Source organism: Barbus barbus (assembly GCF_936440315.1).
Source record: "Barbus barbus genome assembly, chromosome: 13".
NCBI classification, from domain to species: Eukaryota; Metazoa; Chordata; class Actinopteri; order Cypriniformes; family Cyprinidae; genus Barbus; species Barbus barbus.
Genome location: NC_136741.1, coordinates 24,963,980 through 24,988,614, shown reverse-complemented (window position 1 = coordinate 24,988,614; position 24,635 = coordinate 24,963,980). Strand labels below are relative to the sequence as shown.

Below are 24,635 nucleotides of genomic sequence, written 5' to 3'. Positions count from 1 at the left end.
TATGTTGATTTGGTGCTCAGAAAACATTTATTATTAAACAGATGTACTGCTTAATATTTTTGTGGAAACCATGAAACATTTTTTCAGTATTATTTGATGAATAGAAAGTTCAAGTTGCTATGGGAAAAAATTTAATAATCTATAATATTGGCTAATAACCGATGCTGTACTGATACACTATGCATTGTTTTTTGTGACGTCATTGCATTCACAGCAATGGTCAGTATTATAGCATATACTGAATTGTATACAACATGAAGGATAAGTGTGTCATAATTATGCTAACATTTGACCAGTTTTGTATAGTCTGTGTTATATAGCGTCTGACATCAGTAGAGTTGAGTTTTGTTTAGTTTACACAGCATCGATTACAGTATTGACTAATGTTGTTGTGATTTGCAGGTAGAGTCAGCCTGGACCATCAGGAAGCTCAGCGGTACTCTCAGCTGGCTGGAGGTATGTGGTACATTTAGCATCTTAACAAAATGTGACCTGGCCTTGAATGCACAAACAAACGAATAAATGAACGAGTGATTTTAACTTATGGAGACTCTGGCGTTTTCTCTCATGAGTTATTTTTCAGATCTAATATTTAGGACTGACTGTCTGCATTGCCGTTCTGCATGTGATTAAATCTGACCTGTTTGTTCAAACAGTGTAGTCAATATCCGGTGTATCTACTTCAGTTGCTATAGCAATAATGTTAGCATCTCACAATGCCAAAAGACTTTCTCATACTACAAGTGAGAGTAGCTGTCACTGTGGAAAGAAAGGTTGAAAAATATGGAAATTGTGCCTCTGCTCATGTCTATCATGCTGAACTCAAGGCATTTTTGCACATTCAAATTTTACACATGCATGGAGATACCGCCGACTTGTTCATTCATTCATGATTGTCAACATAATGAATGCCACAGTTTGTCACAGTGTCATTAACAGCCATTTTTGGTAATTTAAATATGGCTGAAGTAAAATAAATGATAGACATTAGATGGAAAATTTAAAGTTGAAGTACTAAAATAAAAATAAATTAAATCTAAATAGAAATATAAAAAAAATGACAAAAGCACATACAATTACTAAAACAAAAAGAAAACTTAAAAATATAAAAATAAAGCAATTCAAAATATAAAAAAACTATATTACAATTCATATCATGTAAATACAACTAAAATAACACTGGTTTATGTAAGAAACTAGAAAGGGAGTGTTTTCAGACGCAGCTCCAAAAAGTATTGTAGACTTTAATGACGTTACTTGTGCTTAACATCCTAAATTCTGCTGCCTACCTGAACAAAGCCTAAAATAAGGGTATGGAGTGTTCTGATTACATAAGGCATTGTCTTCCTCTGATGGAATCTCCCTTTTGAAGCCACTGTTGACATTGCAATACATGCAGATTACTAGATTATGCCACTGCCCATCTGAAAGCTTAGCAACTTTAAAGTTATTCTATTGTTAACATGTATCCTAACCAGAAGCAACAAAAATAGTTTCCAGCACCCATTAATTTGTCTAAATATAAACATGCTGTGCAATGGAACCAAAAAACAAGCAATCTCAAGACATCTGATGTGTAATATACAGCTAGGTGGAGTTTTACTGTTTTGGAACAAACATATTCTGCAAATTGGGTCACAAGATACTGCCCAAAATGCAACCGTAACCAATCACAATATTAAAAAAGGACTCGTTTAAAGTTCACAAACGATTCAGTAACACGTTTTCATGAAAGATCATTGTCTCTCCTGTGTTCTCGATTACTCCTGCTTATCAGTAGTTTGCATAAACTTGCATGTGTGTATAGTGAAATGTAGCAGACAGGCATTTACATTTCACCATCCGCATAATGCATCCTGTGCCAAAGTTGACACCATAGCGAGAGACAAATTCAGCCTTAAACTGCTTGCGTGTGGTTTGAGTGAGAGCTCCAAACCTTGTGTGTACGTGCATCCTGACTCCTGGGGCGGCAACAGTCCCTAATCCCCCATATTTCCACCGCGAGTGTGACAATGAGGACAAGTAACCCGACACCTCTCCCAGCTTAGAGTGCTGAGAGCCAGCACTCCACTGCAATACTGATAATAGAAGGGTGGTAATGACATCCTCCAACTGCCTGCTCTCTCTCTCTCTCTCTCTCTCTCTCTCTCTCTCACACATACACAGCACAAACTCTCATTGTCTCTTTCACTGTTTCCTTTTTAGTGCTTGCAAAGCAGCGCTACATTGATATTCCTCAAACATTCATGTTAAGAGTTTGTTCTTAACCTTTGACCTTAAGTATTAAACTTCTGCAACTAATTCAGCCTGAATGGCTTAAAGTACAGGCTCAAAATTGGATTTGTAGATCATTTCAGCTTTGTGTGTTCTGTGTTTTTAGTTTGTGACTTATGAAATTATATGAAGGCTTTATGTGAGAAACAGGCCATTTTTGTTATTTACTGAACAATCTTGACACCTGGCCTAGTTCTGCTTCAGAGGTCCTAAAAACTTTGTGAATTTTGAGTCTCTTCTTGAGTTCTTTTCAGTGTACTGGTTTATCTAGTGCACAAAACCATACTGAATTATTTGTTGACAAATTGGACTCATTTGTCTCTATGGTTCTTGTCAATAGTTTAAAAAAAATAAGTTATTATTAAATATTGTATATATTTTAGCCCACTAGAAACTATTTTTTCTTGTTAAAACCATATGAGTTGTTCAGTTTAATTTAATCAATCGTTTAATAAAAATAATAATGGCCAAATAATGGCAATTCTTCATCTTTAATATGTTGTAATTACATTTTTATTATAATGTAATTTATTTGTAGTTTGTATTTATTTATTTTTTGGTCTATTGCATTTTTTTTCTCATTAAAAGCATATAAGTTGTTCTTTTGAGTTAATTATTATTTTAAATTTTTTTCTGTGAATTGGTTGATCCAGTCATAATGTCAGGCTGAACATTCAAGACTGATCTGGTTCTCTCACTGAGATCTGACTAAATGTGATGAGTAAATGATTTCAATAGGTTATTATTCTTGCATTTTTTTAACCATTTAAAGCCACCTTCATTCTGCAAAGATGCTGTTGCGTTGTGTGACGATTCTTGTGCACAGCCAATAAAACGCAAGACACCGCTTTCATTTATGCAGAACAAAGACTTGAAACCGAAGAGTCCTAAAACCTCAACTCTATTCTTTAGCTATCTTGCAAGCACTGGTATTTCCTTCAGGAAATGCTAATGTAGTTTCTCCTCAACACCCTATCATTGTCTCCTACTCTCTTTCTCTCTCAATCTCCTTCATTTATCTTCCTCTCCCACCCTCTGTTTTGCCTAACCACTGTAACCCCCCGACCGGCAGTGCTCGGTGAGCCACCCCCCCCTCAGCAGGCTTATTTACACCAGTGTTTAATAGCCTGGGGGAGTGCATGAGCTATGATGACATGCTAGAATGACTCCGGGTGCATTCTTAACAAGCTGCTAAGAGAATAGCGGAGGGGAGGGAGAGTGGGAGGCTGGAAAACGCAAAGAGAAAAGGGAGAGAGAGAAAAAAAGACGTGTTTTTTTCCCCCCAAAGCGCTTGTCTGTGGATGCTTAGACTATGAAGAACTCGGAGGGAAGCGATTAAGCACTGTCTACAATTAAGCACACCGTTTGCCAAGGCGTTTAAAAGGTGACCTACTATTTACCCTGCTAATAAAACGAGAAGTCGTTGGGAATAATTAGAGCAAATTGCTGTAATTACCAGTGGAGTTAAAAAATGATTGATGTAATATGCATGGACAGATCTGGAGCAATTTACAGACCATGTTTGTGTGTGTGTTACAGACATATCACTCTGTACAAGATGTGCTGGTGTCTTTCGGCAGGAGGACGTTGTGCTACCCGCTCTATCGGCACTTCTCCCTGATCACAAGAGCTGTGGAAGATCTTGCTTGCATTTTTCAGTCTGGTGAGTTCAGTCTTTCTCTCTTTACTTCCCGGTTAAACCCAGACCTTTTAGCCATTTCCAAGCCACCAAGGGATCAGGTTGAGGGTCAACACTAAACGTGTGACCTCTTCCTCACCCTATAAACCCTGCAGTGCTTCCACCTCATTACCAGAATCCCTGCTGCCACCACAATGAAAGCAAGCATATCTCTTACAACTTCAGTGGAGGAAGGTTTCTTAAAATTATCTGATTAACATTTATTTGACAGTTATGGAAATATTCAGAAAAACAACAAAGTCAACAAGAAATCAAAATAGAGCTGTATACTTTAATACATGTTTCTGATCTTCACAATCTTTAAATTTTAATTAGTAACCAAAAATCTAGTTAAGACTGTTTTAGACTACTGTTAGAGATGTTATTTTTGTTACTGATATATATATATATTTTTTTTTATCTTTAACATAAAAAAAGAGGTTTTAACATTGGAATACATAAAGATATTCTTGAGAATGAACCTAACCTTCAGCCTTCAATCCTGATCAAAAATCCTATATATATAAAATTATTCAAAACGAGTCTTAAATCTTATTCAGTTTTGCTTCTCATCATTTATCTGATTTTAGGGATATTTAGATATGTTTACTGTTTTGTTTTGTTTTTTCTTGGTTAATCTCAGAAATACGTCACTTTACGGAAGTGTGAGCTGCGATTGCTATTTCATGTTGACTTTAAGGGACTAATGAGAACAAGAGTTTGACAGGCAACCTATATTTACCCACAGCAGACAGAGCTGCTCACTTGGGACCGAATTTAACACGACACTCACCAACCCTCCCTGAACAGCGGGGTGCTTTGGTAAAAGATGTTTTCCATGACAGGACAGTCAACAGATTGGTCATGTCTTGGTGTGCTTAGTCTTGCTGTTCTGTCAGCGTGGGAGGGAGGTTAAGAACGAGGGAATCCGAGAGGGATGTCTCCTCACTTCTGAAGAAATCCTGCAGAGTAGACACTGTTGGCTTTGATATCTCTGAGAGAGGAGCAACCTTTAAATCAAAGAAGCCATCTGTAAGAGACAGAAGCGCTGTGTAAACACGTTTTCGGGTGTGTGTGGTGAGATTATCCAACACCTTGATTTTAGTGCTCATAAATAACTGCAATTACAGGCCTTGTTAGATTTGGGATTAGCAGGGTATGGTTGATTGCGAAGTTAAGTCAGAAGAGAGACTAGATGACAGAACAAGATTAGATAAGAAAAATCACACCTCACCGATCACAGGTTCATGTCAGGTACTAACAACTTCCTCTGCTGACAAAAAAATAAATAAAAAAAAGTACTCATGGAAGATTCCATAAAGGCAATGTGAAACAGTGTTTCAATCCATTTAGGACCATAAAAGGTTATTCAGTGAAGAAATTCATTGCTCCTCCAACAGGTACTGATTGAATCGTTACAGGTGGTTGAAAAAGGAGGGGACTTGGGAAATCTTTTCAGAGGTGGGCAAAAAAAAAAGATATTCTTTAATGAAAAATTACAAATATGATTTTTTTTTTTTCTTAGGACAATGTTCCACCACTGTATCTTTCACAGTGAGACAAGGAATGTATTAAGAAAGGAGCATCAGTTTAGATTTAATGTTGACTCTAAAGACCAGATAAAAACCAAAATAAACACTTTGCTTTCATGGTAAATGTTGCTAGTCTTCTAAATACATAATTCTAATGGAAGGATTTCATAATCCTTCATCAAAATGTAAAATTTTCTTGCCTCAGAAACAATTTAACTAAGTAAATTTAACTAACTAAACCTTACAACAAAGTAACCTAATTCACATTTCATGTTAGTAGTCTTGCATAAATTGGACGGAATGCAACAATACTCTCTATTGGGCCATAAGATAAACCAGTAGCCCAATCAAGCAAATGATCCAATCAAATAAAGGTGGATAAATGATCCAATCAAATAAAGGTGGATAAATGATCCAATCAAATAAAGGTGGATAAATGATCCAATCAAATAAAGGTGGATAAACTCAAGTCCCACTCTACACTTGCAAAAACCGTCACATTACATTGAATGCTTAGAAATGTCATTTCACGCTGTCTTTATAAGGCTATATTTACAAGGCATTTGAAAACTGGATGTTGATGATAATAAAAGACATGCATACATTTAGATATATAGTTAAAGGGCACCTATTATGCCCCTTTTTACAATATGTAATATTGGGCTTGGGTGTCCTCAGAATGTGTCTGTGAAGTTTCAGCTCAAAATTCCCCACAGATCAAACATCTGGAAAATGTCACTTTTGGGGCATGTCTAAAAAAGAGCTGTTTTGGTGTGTCTCACTTTAAATGCAAATAAGCTGCATATTCCCGCCCTTCTCCAGAAGAGGGTGTAGTGTATACGTCTCTCTGCTTTGCATATGTACAGAAATGAACAACTGGTAGAAGCAACATGACAGAGCGAGAGAACCGGTGTTTAGTTCTACATATGGGAAGCCAAATGCACTGAAAGTGGGACGAAACAGCGCAATATTACAGAGCTCGCGCCACACTGACCTATCATCTACCGAACGGACAGCGCGGCGTGAACTAATCTCACAAACGCAGCACTGATGAATTAAAGTACTTTGAAAATGTATGCACACAAATACGGTTAAAACACTAACCAATATAACGACATGATATTCACAAAGCAGGCTGGAGTGAAATTATTTGCCCAGACATAAATGAATTTCGAGGCGCATTACCTTGAAAATAGAAGTAATCTGCTGTGTCCTCAGTGGCCAATGTTTGGAGAAATGAAGCCTCTAATGTTCAGTCTTCCATCCAAACACAGAACACCAGGATTGCTTGCGACACATTGTTGACGTTACAGCTGCACGAGAGCGGAGAAAATGGAGGACCGCATACAACCACTGAGGACAGAAACTATAGTAATGCATGCCAATCAGCCGCCGTGGCTGGACCCTATGGAATGTGACGTCACATTGCTTATAGAATCAAAATGAGCCTAGTGAGACTGATTTGGTTTAATGGGGATTTAAAAATAAGGAAATAAGGAGTGGGGTTTTCGTAGTTGGGTGGTTGTGTTCACACACTGCCAACACGCATTTATGTCCACCATGTAAAAGTGGATTTTACATAATAGGGGCCCTTTAATGCTCCATTGATCCATGAGGAACAATTCAGTGGACCATGGCACTGCATCGAATACTGTTACTATATACGAATACTAATTTCCAATGAAGTTTGGTTTTGGATGTGACAGTTAGAGGTGCAGTTATAAATGTTGAACTCTATGCAAATGAACAGTAACAAACAATGGAAGAGTGCCCCTGTGATCTGCCTGATCAACTATGTAGAAACACCTGCTAGCGACCAGCAGTGCAGCAACTTAGTGACCTCCTGAAATTAAATCACTGTCAAAGCGGAACGCTCCATAATGAAACTGTATTTCGGTATAATTGTCTGCCTTTAGAGGTTTTTAAATGTGTTTTGATAGGATCATATCCATCAGGTTTACACTGGTCCTCTTACTCTTCTCCTCAAGGTACAGATTTGTAAACACACCGCTGAGTTGTAATTACTCACTAGCGTATATTTTCATGCAGAGTCTGTGACATTTCACTCCAGTCTACAATTTGTAGATTTATAACCATCAAAGCCCCACGTGCAATAAGGTTCCCTTTAATGAACGGTAACAGCGGTGTGACTCCCCTCGGAAAGCAGACTGCCCTGTCACACCGTGACTCTTGGGTAATTAATTTGTCGGCGGAACATGAATGGAGGTGTGTATCTGATGTGTGTGTACTCTAATTTGAGGCACTTCGTTTAAGCAGCAGTGAAAGCAAACAGTTGTAGTTAGTAGGAAAACAAACCCATTAATGATGCTGCACGAATAAAGTCGTGATGGAAATGCTATCCAGGGGTAAATATTTAAACAGCCCTCTGGCAGCTTGTCTGGTTGTTCTCCGAGAGATCCTGCTAAAGCCAGCGGGCCCTCAAGGAGATTGTGGAGGGAGACTGTGGGTAACGGCCTAGAAGATGCACTGTGGGCAAATATAAACGCTCGTATATAATCTGAACTTTCAGAGGCTTGTCTGTATTTCATTTAACTGCATAGCTTGGATACGGTTTCTACTTGTTTTGCTCTGCACCGGTATCAGCTTGCCAGTTAGAGCAGTGTTTCCCAACATTTTGTTGAAGCTACCTCCATAGCCCCGTGTTAAATACCCCATATATATATATATATATATATATGTATATATAAGCTTAATTGCTGGTGTAAATCTCCCTTCATAAAAATGTATGTACAGATGGAATTTAACTGTATATTTAAAATGTGATTTTATTTCTGTGATGTAAAATTTAATTTTCAGCAGTCAAAACCTCTAGTCTTCAGTGTCACCTGATCCATCAGAAATAATTGACTGATTTGGTGCTTAAAGATTTATTATCGTATGTTCAAAAGAGCTTAATATTTTTAGCAAACCATGAAAGATCTTTAAGCATTCTTTGACTAGAAAATAAGAAATAGAAATGGTTTGTAACCTTATAAAAAACAAAATTTTTGATCAATTTAATCAATGAATTTAATTTGATCAATTATACATTATAAAGGTGATTCATTGTGTTTTATTTTTTGGAAGTTGTTTTGCCTTTTGATTTGAAAGCAGGTTCATTTTCATGGCATTTTAAAAACCCTTTAACATCAGTCAGAGCTTGACTTTTTTCTTTTTGCCGAGTTCCATCGTAGCTTATTGAGATTCATTGTTTTGCTCTGCAGGAATTGTCATCTCTAACCCAACGTGATCAATCTTAAGAAGTACATTGCAGAATTCATGATGATAGATGTAGGCCATTTGATGCAGCATAATTTGATGTCAATGTTCTTTAATGTAATTTTTGCAGCTGTTTCTCGAGGTTAGCTGCTTTGTTCAGTCATGTAAGGGTTTTCCACACAGCTAGCAGTCAGTGTCACAGTTTTGTATGATTAATAAATTGGTGGATTGAGGCTAAATCTCACCAAGCTTGTCAACTACATATACAGGTCATATTTCACGCCAAAATCAAAGAAAAAAAATGTCTGTTTGATGGACCTGTTATTTGTTTTGCATTTTTACATGATTTTCATGACAAATAAGCACAATTATACTGTCATGAAATTTTATATTAAAATAACAAAAAAATCTTTCTCCACTCAGAAAGTAGCTGTATTCTAATGAAATAAAATGCTATGCAAGCAACATAATCGCATATATATCATTGTTATATTAGAAGTTTTACCAGTGACTGAATCTCTTTGTTGTGCTCTTAAAAGTCTGAAATGGAAATAAAACCACATGTCAGGCTCAGATGATTGCTGATTCATGCACTTGACGATTTATTTTTTAAATAAAAAGCACACCTTTGAAATGGGTTTAAATTTGTTTTTTAGACAGGCTTCGTGAGTTTGTCCTTTTAAATATTGGCTCCCCGTGGACCTTTACCATCTGTACTTCCAGGGCCTGAATCTAACCTTGTCACCCCATTCCTCTCCTCTCTTCAACTTCTTCCCCTGAGATGCCTGATTGCAGCACATGATTAACTGGCTCAACATGCAATCTAAACCCAGCACACACTGCACCGCACAGTCCCACAGCTGGTCTTCGGAAGAATCCAAAGCTTACTTTTCCTCCACTCTGCCAGGGAGCAGTGAAGGAAAGTAGAAAACCCTTAAATTAAAGATGGATGGAGGTCAGAGAAAGAGAGAGAGAGAGAGGAAGAATGGGGAAAGACAGAGTACAGTTCAAGTTCCTGGAGTTTTTCTCGCATGTCCTGAAGCTGGAAGCCACGATGGCTTCTCCGTGTATGAGCTCCAGCTTAAATGGGAACCAAATGTTTGTGTAAGGCTTTCCTCGGTGCGGGTGCACTGTTTGTTTTCTGAGGCGGCTGGAATGTCTCCACCGGCTGCCAGGCTATTCTGTGGGCGGCTCGAGAATCCTCGCAGCCCTTCTTTCGCTTCGTGACTGAGCCCATTGCGTTGCGCTGAGGGGATATTTTTGCACCTTATTTGGGAGACGGGTGTTATGACAACAAATATCATCACTGTGGCACGGTGCCCTTAAGGTGTTTGTGGGTGTGTTTTGTGTGTTGCGTGTTGTGGAAGCATCTGCCAGAATAGAAAATAAAATCATCTTCCTGAGTGCTCAAAAAGCATTGGCTCAGCACAGATTCCCACTTTTGCACCAACAAAAGTTGCACAGTTGATCACTAAATAAGCTGTCTTCGTTGCTAAAAAAAATAATAATAATTATCTGTATTTTTGTGTTTTCTGGTTAAAAAAAAATTCAAAGATCTTTAGAATGAGACACATTTTCTATTTCCATCTATATCAAACTGTTATAATTTTGTTGCCCCATTGGTTTAAGCATAAGCCTCACTAATTTTTTTTAACAAGAAAAAGACTGATTTACTGCTTGTTTTCTTTGTCACAGGGAAGGCATGTGTCCTGAAGTGTCTGCTGGCCATCCATAAGATCTTCCGGGAGAACGATCCAGCCTATATCCTCAATGACCTCTACATCACAGACTACTGCATCTGGATCCAGAGGGTCAAGTATGTTCAGTCCAGTATAATGTTGCCTAAATCTGCCAACCTTAAATTAAGTGTGTTCAAGATCTGATTGTCTGCTTATCATACCAATTTCATTAATCCCTTATGAAAGCTAAATCATCGGTCCATTAAAGCAATAAGCCACACGAGATGGGTTTTACAGTGATTTTACCAGGGGTAAGTGGTCTAAATCTTACAAAATCACGTCCAGGTCACATTTCGCACCATGTGTTAAAGAAATATGAGATATTCTCCAAACTTAGCCACAATGCAAAATCAATAAACAATAGTATGACAGTATGACAAAAATGAAGTTAGGAGTCCAAACTATCCATTTTATCATGTTTATTTTAGTTCAGTCTCTGGTGGTTAAACAGAACCACAGTGCTTGAACTTGATTCATGATGAATGGTATTGCAATCATGATTTCTGCTCACCATTTTTTGTAATCACTTCCACGTTTAAAATGCAAACTACAGCCGGTGCATAATTCAGTAATGAGATATACTCCGTTTCCCGGCTGGTGTTCAGCTAAAGTCGTATGCTTGTCTATAAAGAGTCCAGTTGAAAAATGTGCATCTGAAGTTGTAGGCCCAGTGCCCAGACGCGATAAATGTCCTGCGGGGATTATGCCGAAATTTTTCAGTCCTGTGTTTTGCCAAAGTGTAGATTTTCTGGCAAGAACGGGGCCTTGACAGCTAATTAATAATGGGTGTGTTTAAATGTGCCTGTTTTCTCAATGAGACAAAGGGAGAAAATGAGAGAGAGAGGCGGAGGTAGGTACAGGGACTCTTTGTCGTGGTCCTCGGAGAACTGCACAGTTCCACCATCAATGTGCTGGAAAGCTTAATCGCATTTGCTGGGCCTCTGAATTAAAAAAAAAAAAAAAAAAACTAATTAGGCAAAGCACTATCGTGTCTTTTATTCTCTCCTCCTCTTCTTTAAATAAAACAAATATAAAATATTAAAAAGTGTCTTTAGGGTGATTCTGCACCTTGTTCTCCATCGATCACTAAATGCATCATCTGAGGCATCAGTAGCATTGACCTGTGAATGAATGCTGTGTTCCTCTCCTTCTTCCGTGCTTTATTGAACAGAACAAAGGAAAAGCAGACCGGAGAGCTGTTGAAAGGCACAGCTTGCAGGATCTGTGACAGCACTCTAGTGCCGCTGATGTATCTTAGTCATACTTGCCTTGAGGCGTTTGACATCTCTCAACATCACGCTGAAAATTGATTTCCAGTTTGCATCCTTTTAGAGTGTCTTTAGTTGTCTTGAAACACTGCTGCAAACTTTTCCTTTGAGTTCAGACAAAGCCCCTCTTATCATGGGAAGTGACTGCTGGAGACTTGCTCCTCCTTTTAAGTGCTGGAGCGTTTGATCAAATCCCCACTGCTCTGGTTTGTGTAGACAACTCCCTGTTATCATAGCAGGTTTGTTGTGACAGCGTTTTCAACATCTGACATATCCTCTGTCAGATTATTTAAACAATTCTCTCTTCCCAAAAAATCCTCCCAGAAGGACGCCCCAGTCCAGTTATCTGAGCAAGTTATCTTTGGCTGCGTTCACACAGCAGCAGAATGCGCTTGTCAGTCTTTTTTTAGAATGCTAAACTGTCGTTAAGTTCACAGCAGAGCTGGGCAAAATCAATCTATCTGTCTATTGCATATTGTTGTATCATTCCCTCAATCCATCCATCCATCTGTACATTGTTTTTTTTATATTTCTATCATTCCATCCATCCATCCACCTGTATATTGTTTTTATTTTTCTATCATTCCATGCATACATCCATCATCCATCTGTATATTGTTCTATCATTCCATCCATCTCTTTAGCCATTCATTCATCCATACAGTATATTTTTCTATTGTTCCATCCATTCCATCCATCCATCCATCATCCATATATTGTTCTATCGTTTCATTCATCCATCCGTATATTGTTCTATTGTTCCATCCATCTGTTAAGCCATCCAACCATCCATACAGTATATTTTTCTATTGTTCCATCTGTTCATCCGTCCATTTATATATTGTTCCATGATTCCATCCATTCATCCATCTGTATATTGTTCTATTGAATCAGAATCAGAATAAGCTTTATTGGCCATGTATGTTTATAAATACGAGGGATTTGTTATAGAAGCTCCACAGTGCGACAGGACAGGACACAGATAATAAAAGAATAATATACAAATATACAAATAGGCAATGTACAAAACAGCAAAAACACAATATATAATATAGACAGTTATGTGTGTACAGGTCTGATGTGTGCAAATTTGAAATGAAAAAGTATGTGTGATGAATAAATAATGTATAATAGTGTTGTGTGTTCCACGTTTAGTGTCAAGTGTTCATGAGATGGATTGCCTGAGGGAAGAAACTGTTTCTGTGGATGATCGTTCTGGTTCTCAGAGCTCTGTAGCGTCGACCAGACGGTAACCGTTCAAAGAGGGAGTGTGCTGGATGTGAGGGGTCCAGAGTGATTTTGCCAGGCCTTTTGCTCACTCTGGATAAGTACATCTCTTGGAGAGTGGGGAGGGTTGTACCAATGATTCGCTCAGCAGTCCGGACTACCTTCTATAGTCTTCTGAGGTCAGATTTGGTAGCTAAGCTGAACCAGACAGTTATTGAAGTGCAGAGGATCGATTCAATGATTGCAGAGTAGAACTGTTTCAGCAAGTCCTGTGGCAGATTGAACTTCCTCAGCTGGCGAAGGAAGTACAACCTCTGCTGGGCCTTTTTCACAATGGACTCAATGTGATTGTCCCACTTCAGGTCCTGAGAAATTGCTGTGCCCAGGAATCTGAATGACTCCACTGCAGTCACAGTGCTGTTCATGATGGTGAGTGGGGGGAAAGCAGGGGGTTTCTCCTGAAGTCCACGATCATCTCCACAGTTTTGAGCGTGTTGAGCTCCAGGTTATTAAGACTGCACCAGACAGCCAGCTCCTTAACCTCCTGTCTGTAAGCAGACTCATCACCGTCCTGGATGAGGCCAATCAGTGTGGTGTCATCTGCAAACTTAAGGAGCTTGACAGAGGGGACTTTAGATTTGCAGTCGTTGGTGTAGAGGGAGAAGAGCAGTGGGGAGAGAACGCAGCCCTGAGGAGCTCCAGTGCTGATCGTACGGGTGCTGGATGTGTATTTTCCCAGCCTCACTAGCTGCTGCCTGTCTGTCAGGAAGCTGTTGATCCACTGACAGACGGAGGTGGGGATGGAGAGCTGTGTCGGTTTATTCTGAAGGGTGTCCGGGATGATTTCATGGCCACAGACGTTAGAGCCACAGGTCTGTAGTCATTAAGTCCAGTAATTTTGGGACTTTGTAATTTAATTTTAAAGTTTCTTTGGGACAAGGATGATGGTGGAGCGTTTGATGCATGAGGGGACTTCGCACAGCTCCAGTGATCTGTTGAAGATCTATGTGAAGATGAGGGCTAGCTGGTCAGCACAGATTTTTAGGCAGGCTGGTGACACACCGTCTGGGCCTGGTGATTTCCTTCTTTTGTTCTTTCTGAAGACCTGGTTCACGTCATCTTCGCTGATCTGAATTGTAGGTGTGGGGGAGAGGGGGGTTGCTTGAGGTGTTAATGGTTGTGTGGAGAGGTGTTCAGGGCGGGTGTGGGGTGTTTTTTCAAACCTGCAATAGAATTCGTTCAGGTCGTCTGTCAGTTGCTGATTCTCCAAAGCACTGGGGGATGGTGTCTTGTAACTGGTGATATCGTTCATACCTTTCCACACTGAAGCAGATTCACTGGAAGAGAATTTGCTCCTTAGCTTGCCAGAATAATTCCTCTTTGCCACTCTGATCTCTTTTTCTAGTGTGTATTTGGCCTGTTTATACAAGACTTTATCCCCCTTTCTGTAAGCATCTTCTTTGGCATGACGGAGCTGTCTGAGTTTTGCAGTGAACCATGGTTTGTCGTTGTTGTAAGTTAGATGAGTCCTGGTAGGAATGCACATATCCTCACAGAAAATGATATAAGATGTTACAGTCTCTGTGAGCTCGTCCAAATTGTTTGCAGCAGCTTCAAAAACAGTCCAATCAGTGAGAGAGAAACAGGCTTGTAAATCCCGCTCATTAGTCCATCTTTTAACTGTTCTTAATACAGGTTTTGCAGATTTAAGTTTCTGCCTGTAGGTCAGTATGAGATGAACCAAACAGTGATCAGAGAGTCCTAAAGCTGCTCGTGGGACAGAGTGATATGTGTCCTTTATCGCTGTGTAACAGTGATCCAATATATTACTGTCTCTGGTGGGACATGTGATGTGCTGTCTGTATTTTGGCAGTTCACATGAGAGATTTGCTTTATTAAAGTCCCCTAGAATGATTAAAACAGAGTCCGGGTGTTGTTGTTCTGTGTCTGTGATCTGATCAGCGAGTTTCTGTAAAGCTGAGCTGACGTGCGCTTGCGGTGGAATGTAGACACTCACGAGAATGAACGAACAACTCCCACGGCTAGTAGAACGGTTTGCAGTTAATGAAGAGCATTTCTAGATCTGAACAGCACATCTTCTTTAACACAGTTACATCTGTACACCACCTCTCATTGATGTAAAAGCACGTTCCGCCGCCGTGCGATTATTATTTTTTTTTTTCCCTTTGATTCCGCATCGCGATCTGCTCTGATCAGCTGGAAGTTAGCCAGATGTAGCACGCTGTCCAGTATGTCGCCATTCAGCCAGATTTCCGTGAAACACAGAGCAGCAGAGTTACAAAAATCCTTGTTTGACCGGGAGAGCAGAAGGAGTTCGTCCGATTTGTTGGGTAGAGAGCGGAGATTCTCCAGATGGATGCTAGGCAACACCGTTCTAAATTCACGCTGACGAAACTTCACAAGCGCGCCTGTTCGCTTCCCCCATCTGCGCGTCCTGAAGCGTTTGACCAGAGCTACGGCTCCGCCAACAGCAATGTCCAGCAAAATGTCAGAATAATCAAAATCCGGTAGAATTTTGAATTACCACTGTGTATGAAATGTGCTATATAAATAAACTTGCCTTGCCTAGAAGATTTTGTGGTGTGTTCTGCCGAATGTTCAGCAGGTCATCCCTGGTAAAACTGGTCATGTTTGAGAAACAAAAAACAGGAAAAACAAACAAAAACAGTACAAACACTGGAGAGCAAAGCACTGTAGCTGCCATCTGCGGCGCCATCTTAGATCGGATGACAGTTTTGGATTTGGATTGTTTCATCCATCCATCCATTCATCCATCTGTATATTCTTTTATTGTTCCATCCATCCATCTGTAGATTGTTCTATCATTTTATCCATCTAATTAGCCATTTATCCATCCGTACAATATATTTTTCTATCATTCCATCCATCCATCTGTATATTGTTTTATCATACCATCTATCTGTATAATCTATCGTTTCGCCCATCCTTTCCTCCTTATATTGTTCTGTTGTTCCATTCATTCCTCTGAGCATTGTTCTATCGTTGTTCTACCCTGTTCCTGTGGGTTTTTGGCGTGAAATGTGACACAACTGTTTAGTGAATTAACCTCTGACTGTGTGAAAGTAGCCTTTGTGAGATCTCTAGTTTATAGATGTTATCCAGGCTCGTGTGTGGCAGGAGTTCCTCCTCAAATCTCTTATCGGCAGTCAGACACGATCAGATGCTCATGATGAATGCTGGGATTAATAAAAGCTGCCCCTGTGGGTATGATTTATACTGTCTCTCTGCAATCCGACCGGTGTTCTCACTCTTGAAGTCCTTTCGACTGCAGGAATGTCTTGCTCAAATTTATGATGTCTTAAAGACTTCAAGTGTGATTTAAATCTCTGTACGGGCCCCCCGATCAACAGTGAAACAAAGTGGATTGGGTTGGACGCTCCCCTTTCTGGCTGTTTGACTGACATGGATTCATGAATTCATGGTCTGTCATGCTGATGGCAACATGCCTGACAAGTAGCCACTATCACTTTTATGAATGGTTCGAATAGTGTCAGGTAACTTGTTCCATATCCATCTGCTATTGCAGAGGATCCAAACTTTCTTTTAGCTGTACTCATAACATTTAAATTACTTATTGAAATAGTATTCTGTAATGATTTGCTCATCCCCGTGGTGTTCCAAACCTACATGCTGTAAAAAATTGTATTGTTAAAGAATCTTCACATTTTCCATTCAATGTTAATTATATAGTCATCACAGACTGTCAAGCTTCAAAATGGAGAAAAACACACCATAAAAAGTCAAATATACTCTACACAAAGCTATGATATATCTTCAGAAGATATATAGGAAGTCATATGGTCTTTCTTTTTGGAGTTTGACTGTCCTTGTCGATATAAAATGGTTTTGAATTTGTTGTGTTGTGAAATTCCATGAGGATGAGTAAATAATGATAGACACTAAGGTTCTATCTTTTTGGTATTAAATAAAATGCATTTTAATTTTATTTAGTTTAGCATTTTGGTTTGTTTACAAACTTCTAGTAAACTTCTAGTTAACTTCTGATCGTTAACAGGAATATTTAACATTTGGAAATGAAAACAGACCAATAAAATTGCTTCCTTTTGTTCGTATCCGGAGGTTTAAATTTGTTTAAAACAACAGACTTGCGGGAGACAAAGAAAAGAAGATTTGTGTTAACAAATATCTGGTATGGAATGATCTCATAGCTCTAGAGAGACTAAAATCATAAAAAATTTTGCCTACAGACATTAGCTAAGTTGCAAAACTTCCATACAATGTATACTTTTGTCAACTGTTACAAGTCACCTTATAGCAACTCTGCAGTCAATTACGGTCAGTGCAGATGAACTTCAGTTATACATTTCAGTGTGGCTTCAATGTGTGCTGTTGATGCCGAGCTCTGAGATTCGGTGCCAGACTACTGAGACCACTGGCATTTTCTTATCGTTTCTTCCCCTCCCATCCAGCATTCAGAATCACTCCAGTGAGTCGACTCCTCGCCCGGTTCAGAAAAGAGAAAAGATAAGGTGTAACTTACTGTGTTTCACTAAGTTAAATGGCACTGTTATCTGACAGAGCCTTGCTTTCCATTTTCCCTTTGTGTTCAAACTCCTTAATTGGGTCAGTCGGATTCCGAACGGCAACCATGGCAACCTGTTAAAGGTGAGCTTAAGGGTTTATCTTTTGACAGAATGAGAAAGTTGCTTTCTCTGACATTGAGAAACGACACATTGTCAGAGTATTGATGCTCAGCCAAGTGTTTTTCACCAGGGACTTGAGCCCATGGCTTGAGGGTAAGGAGGCCTCCAGGGGCCACATGGGTCAGGGGTTTCGTAAAGCTTTGTGGTCAGTTGCCCCAGAGTGGACGTTAGTGTTGTCAATTAGTGTTAAATCACGAAAGAGTAAAGAGGTGTGGGAAACTGTTTTCACTTCTTGCTTTAGTAGCTAAGTGAATTGTGAAATCCCCCTGTAGCATTGAGGGAAATCAGGCTTAAAATATCTGAGTTTGGTGTGTGTGCATGTTATTAGCACTGTTTAGGTTATTAAGGATTGCTGTTGCTTCAGTTTGGATGGCTTTGAATTTGATAGTGACCTTTTTGGTTTTGTTCTCTGACATTACACTAGCTCGCCATCCAATTCGAGAGGTTTACTTCTGATCATACTGATCAGCTTTGGTGTTGTTTGGGGAAATGTGGAAAGACTGCATTCTGATTATGAAAAGGAATTAATATTGTTGGACTAGACCAGGGCTATCCAAACTCAGAGTTTAGCTCCAACTGTAATTAAACACACCTGAAGCAGCTAATCAAGCTCTTACTAGGCATACTAGAAACTTCCATGCAGGTGTGTTGAGCCAAGTTGGAGCTAAACTCTGCAGGACACCGGCCCTCCAGGACCGAGTTTGGACAGCCCTGGACTAGACTGACAATTTTGGGACTTAGCATCACACACACGTTTTTAGCTACCCATGCCAATGTAGAAATACCTGCACGTGAATTTTCCACCAAGGACTGATTTGTTGCTGAAATTGATTACAACTGAATTTCAATAATGATAAGAATGATAGTCTAATAATTAATTAAATTCATGTTTTATTATGATGAAAATTAGGTAATTATTAGTCTTCAACAAAAACCAAATTTTGCATTATGAAATAAATCACATAATTATTCATTATTTTATTTCATTTTTTAACTTATTTAATCTTAAAATATTATGCCAAACATTTCTGGTGTATCGTAAGCATACATGGCTGTTATGTAAAATTGTGAATAATTACAGCACATAAAAATATTAACTTACCTGCAGTGAATGCACAATAGTTGGTGATATTCTGTTTAGAAGCCCACAAGATTGCATTTAGTGAATGATCCAATAATTATGTAGAAAGGTATTAATATTTCAATATCATGATTACAACGAAGTAGTGTTTTGGTGGTCATGTGATCACAACATTATTTTTTAGACAACTGATATCAAAAAATTATTTAGTTGAGCAGAAGTGAGCAGAAATACAGATTTAATTTATGATTTGTTGATTTTACTGAAACACTCAAACAAGAGTCTTACATTGTTTATTATGTGAGTTCTATGACAGAAAAGTCCTGAACATTTATACTATCCTTTCTCTGTAGGACATAGTCTCTTAGTCTTTCTGAGTGTGTGAGAGACAGACAGGCGGGGGGGGGGGGGGGGATTGAAGTGTCCCGCTGGTGTGAGGAAAGTGATCCTGGTCTTAGAGCTCACACAGATAAGTGGATCATATTCCCTCTCAGTGTGTGGTTTAGCGGCATTTGAACACTTCAGCTTGTACAGTCAGTGTGAGCAGTGACTGTGCTGTCTCTCCTTCTAGTGTCCCAGAATCCTCTCTTCTTGTAATATGAAAAGGGCTGATTGAAGCAATGGCACAATTTTGTAAAATGAATACCTAGAATACACTGCAAGTCATTTCGAATGAAAAATCAATGAATGTAAATGTAGTAAGGGCTTGACTGAAATGTGTCCAACTCATAGTTAAAATGGTCCAATTCTATTAAACATCTACAATTAATCCAAAATGCCGCTGCAAGATTAATCTTTAATGAGCCGAAAAGAACGCATGTCACGCCTCTGTTCATCAATTTGCACTGCTCGTATTAAATTCAAGGCATTAATGTTTGCCTACAGAACCACCACTGGCTCTGCACCCCTTTACCTAAATTCATTACTTCAGACTTATGCGCCCTCTAGAAGCTTGCGTTCTTCAAGTGAACGATGCATTATTGTGCCCGCACAAAAACACTTTCACAGACTTTTTCATTAACTGTTCCCATCTGGTGGAATGACCTGCCCAACTCAATCCGAGCAGCCGAATCCTTACCCATCTTCAAGAAACGGCTAAAAACTCATCTGTTCCATCTTTACTTGACCCTCTAACTCTAGCACTCTCTATTCTAATTTTATTTTATCTATGTCTTTTTATTTAAAGAATAAATAATAATAATTATCTTTACTGCGTTAGGCTAACCAAGGCACTTGCATGTTGTTGCTCTTTTGTTGGTTTTGATTGCTTCTTCTGTCCTCATTTGTAAGTCGCTTTGGATAAAAGCGTCTGCTAAATGACTAAATAAAAATGAAGCCTTAAAATGAATACTTTACTTAGTTTCCATGACACTGTGAATCGGTGAAAATACCATTTTAAATGTTCTTAAAGACTAATTATCTCATTGAAAAGTCAGAGGTATATTTCATTCTTGTGTGTCCTTGATTTGTATATCTTAAGAGCTTAATGTAGACACAGCCCTAGAGCTTTGTTTGAAATAGACGAGTAATTCACCGCAGGTTCACCCCGTCTCTCTAGACATAAAGGTCTCTACTATTTTCTCAAACTGCCTCTAGTGTGTCTTAGTTGCGGCAAGCTTGTTTTTATTTCCCCCTTCTCCCAACCTTGAAAGCCGCCCCTTCTCGGTTAATTAAGGCGAACCACAACAGTGCCATCGTAATGACTGAATTGTGTACAACATTATCCTTTACCCCAAAAGGGGCCTTTGTTTCCACCGCAAGCACGCATTCCCTCACCGCAGAAGTGAAGGAGGAGAGGGAGAGATGGAGACGGAGAAAACAAGTGAGACTCTACAATGCTAACTCAATAATGACTTCCCACGGGGAGAAAACGAATATGGCAAATGTTTGAAGCGCCGCCGCCACTGCTGCAGGACTTCCACCAATCGCATTACTCCAGGAAGTGCCTAATAATTTTATGGAGAGAGCACATGGTGCTTTTCAGAGAACTTTATTTGTCCAGGGTCAGAAATGAACCAGGGTTCAGGCCAAAATAACACTCAATGTTTGCTTCTTGTTTGTTATCTGATATTTGATAATATTATAGTTATGGACTTTTGTACTGCACTCCAGTGACCTGTAGCTGTCAGATGTTTATTTGTAGGTGTTAATAAATAATAAAAATAGTATTAATCTCTTAAAAAAAAAAGAAAACCGTGAACGTCTATGAAACAACACATATTTGCTGATAATTCACTGATGATTTCATGAAATGATTCACAAGCACATTGTTTAGCTAAGCTTTCTAAAAAAAAAAAAAAAAGTTTTTTTAAATAAATAAGTGCAGGCCGCTCCCCTGTTAACAAAACTAACATCCTATTTACATTTCTCAAGACATCTTTAGCAGTGACATCGTGTGGTGTTCTCCAAAAAAAATGTTATCACCTTCATGGCCTTTATGAGTCATTTATCTTGTAAAGTCTCTGAAATGTGCCCAACCGGTTTTGCTTCTTCATCTAACCATGACTTTAGCTCGACATATCACAGACCGCCTCTTTATCTCAGATAAGCACTTTCTGAAGGCGCCAAGCATACTTGTGACTAAAGTGTTGTGTACACAGTATCCTCCTGAGACTGCAGCGCTGCTCTCCTGCTAGGAATCCCTGTCCTCCGGCGGTGCGGGACATCATTAGGCCTGCGCCGTGATAACGAGGCATCTTGGTTCTCAGCGGTGGGTTAATTGAAGCACCGAGTACGGCGGCGCATGTCAATAGAGACAGGGTGGCTCAGACTTGCATGCTTTATCCTTTTTGTGAATGACCACGACCTCGAAACCGCCAGGGAGCATGACCCCCTCGTTCGCTTGCTAATCACCATGGTGATGAAGGATTTGAGCAGTTTGCAACTCTAAATAGTGGCCACTTGAGTTTTGGCAGCACCCGGTCGCATTTGCTACATGAATAATGTATGCCTCGAGGCCCCTTGTAGTACTGGGATCTTTGCGTTGAGTGTATTGTAGCAATATATTTTTTTCCTGGTGAATGCTTTGTCAGGTTGCTTTACATATTGCTTATCCCCAGGGGAACTTTGTGGCGGCATGTGATATTAGTGAAACTCAGATTGATGTATTTATTGTAGTGTCCAGACATTTAATATTGCATGTTTTACATATTTTGTGCATGATGCGCATAAGAGCAGTCCATCTTAGTAAAAGGAAAAAGGGTGGTGTTGGCAGCAATCATAATAAAATGTGTGTGTTTGTTTGTTTGTTTAAAAGAGAGAAGAATAATACAAATATTAAATTAAAAATATAAAACTCATTGTGCATTATTCACGCAAGATCAGTCCAACTGGGCAGTAATCATAATAAAAAAATACTATGTATGTATGTTTACCTAATTTAAAATAATGGCTACTGGCTGAATGTTACATTACCTAATTAATAATCAAATTAATATAAATGACCTATTATTCAGATCATTTCTATGCTTGTTAAAACTGTATGTTGATACTTTTCAGTTGACTTATTGGCTAGTGAGTAGATATATGTTTAGTCTCTCTGGTTAATGTTTATATCACTCTAAATATGTGCTTGTGAAGTGTCTGTTGTAAAATGAGTTCTCCACTAGCTGATAAGCATACGCTGAAGTCCTAGAGTTCTTCCTACAGTAGCCATGGAGACATCTGTATTGTGAACTGAATACTAAAATATATACTCTGCCACGTTTCGCTCAACTGCCAAATCCAATTTTTTGGATCACAAAAACATGTTGGCTGTACATGAATTATTTAAGGATTTGTTCAGCCAGTAGTAAAGATTCTGTCATTTACTCACCTTCATGTCGTTTTAAACCTGTATGCTTTTCTTTCTTCAATAGAACGCAATGGTACACTACCAATCAAAAGTGTGGGGTCAGTACTGTTTTTTATTTTTATTATTAAACGTATACTTTTATTTAGCAATTATTTTTTCAAATAAAGTCTTTATTTCTATTCATTAAATATTTTTTTTTATTATTTAAATCATCATAGTTTAAATGAAAATATTAATCAGCACCACTGTTTTCAATATTGATATTTATAATAATAAATGTTTCTTAAGCACCAAATCAGACTGGAATAAAAATTTTGTTTTTGAATTACATTTTCAAATAGATTTAAATTTCAAAATATTGCTGTTTTACATTATTTTTCATCAAATAATGATGATGCCTTGATGAGCATTAGAGACTTCTTACTAAAACATTTAATAAAATCTTACTGACAGCAAACTTTTGAATGGCAATGTACATCAGAATGTTCATGCTGCTGCTTTAATATGCAAAGTAAGTGGTGAGCTAATTGAGCTCTAAAAGTGACAAAAAGCATGATAAATGTGTCCTGTGCAACTTTCAAAGTTTCAGAGTTATTTGTATAGAATTAGGTACAAATAAGATTTGATAATTAAGGTGAAGGGCAAGATTTTCAGCAGAAAATGACCTCAGTGCCTTAGTACATTAATGCCTTAGAGTAGTAATATGTACCCTCAAGTACTACTTGGAAACTTTTATGAGTAAATAAGATACACCGTTGTCCTTTTGAGGGTTACTGCCTCAGGGACAAGTTGTACAATTTTTGCACATTTTTTTTCTGAAAATTTGGGTTAATCTGCTAGTTATCTCGGTTTGTGAAGAAAAGAAAATCATACAAGTATGAGTATGTATTATGAACCTTTCGATCTTTAATGTATGGGCAACGAGCCACTTAAATGCAGAAGTCCAGTCATAAGTATCTTTTTATTTAATAAACTCAATTGAATGTTGTTTCTTAATTTTCCACCAGATCCAAACATGTGCTTGCGCTGGCTGAATCCCTACATAATGCCAAACTGCAGAAGAACCATCTAGACCTGGAGCTGGAGATACTCGAACAAGCTGCTGAACTTGTGGTGAAGGAGGAAGCAGAAGAAGAGGAGGAGGAGGAGGAGGAGGAAGACTCGAGCAGTGGTAGTGACTCTGAGGATGAGGAAGAGAGTGAGGAAAAGCAGCCTGAAGAAACACAACCTGAAGAAAGTACAGAAAACAACCAAACAGAACTCAGACCTCTTGAACCACAGGTTAGCTGTGGGGTTCTGAAGGTAGATGCTGTGACTGAAGCTTCCCTCCTCTGTGTTGAGCTCCAGCCTGGCAGTGGAGAGCCACGAGAGCACAGACGGTTGATTGAGGAGCTGGGAGAGAGGCTGGAGGCGGGGCTGACGATTCAGGAGGATGTGCCTCTGGAAAGAAGCTCTATTAGCGGCAGTAACACAGAGGGAGAGAGAAAGAGAGAGGGAGATTATTACCATCAGTGTGCAGCTGATACGGAAAGAGACGCCACGAAAGCAGCAACCAGTAGAGAGCTACTTGATCCGTGCCTTCAGAGGAATCCACTGCGTATCATAAGCAATGAAGAACTGGACAGTGACGATGATGGAGACCTACTTCTTATGGTGGGAAAAGAAGGATCTTAGTGCTTGGACCACATTATTGCTTGGACAGTATGATTCCTTCACTTTAAGACAAACGGATGTATCCTTATATCAAAGAACTTGTGCTTTTTCATGGATTCATGTTGTGAAAAATGACTATTTTATTTGTGCCACTGTCGTAATTGTGTTAAATAAACAAGGCTTTTTCCATTGTACATTTGTCATTCTGGGTAGTTTTATATTAAAAACATTTTTGCATATCACATTTTTCACAAACATTTTATTTTTGTTTAATGGAGTTACAATTAAAATCAATACAGATACAATTTTTATTATATACATAATTATTTTATTTAAGGTATATACTTTTATTCTTAGCTCAAAAATGGATGATATTATAATATATATATATATACAGTGGTGTGAAAAAGTGTTGGCCCCCTTCCTGATTTTTTTATTTTTTTGCATGTTTGTCACACTTTCAGA

The 24,635-nt window shown here is 38.7% G+C and overlaps 1 protein-coding gene across 3 annotated transcripts in view; it reads left to right on the top strand.

The window, feature by feature from the left end:
• The window catches only part of LOC306879432 (protein SHQ1 homolog), a 36,914-nt gene extending 12,503 nt beyond the window's left edge, over positions 1-24,411 (top strand). For 2 of the 3 annotated variants that reach the window (XM_079432371.1, XM_079432372.1), the window contains 4 exons: positions 403-456; positions 3,814-3,937; positions 10,399-10,519; positions 23,525-24,363. In XM_079432371.1, the coding sequence (XP_079288497.1) occupies positions 403-456; positions 3,814-3,937; positions 10,399-10,519; positions 23,525-24,191 (966 nt within the window). In that variant the 3' untranslated portion in view covers positions 24,192-24,363. Of the gene's footprint in view, positions 1-402; positions 457-3,813; positions 3,938-10,398; positions 10,520-23,524 lie in introns of all 3 variants that reach the window. The other variant, XM_079432370.1, reaches the window with a different exon arrangement.
• The last annotated feature ends 224 nt before the right edge of the window (positions 24,412-24,635 follow it).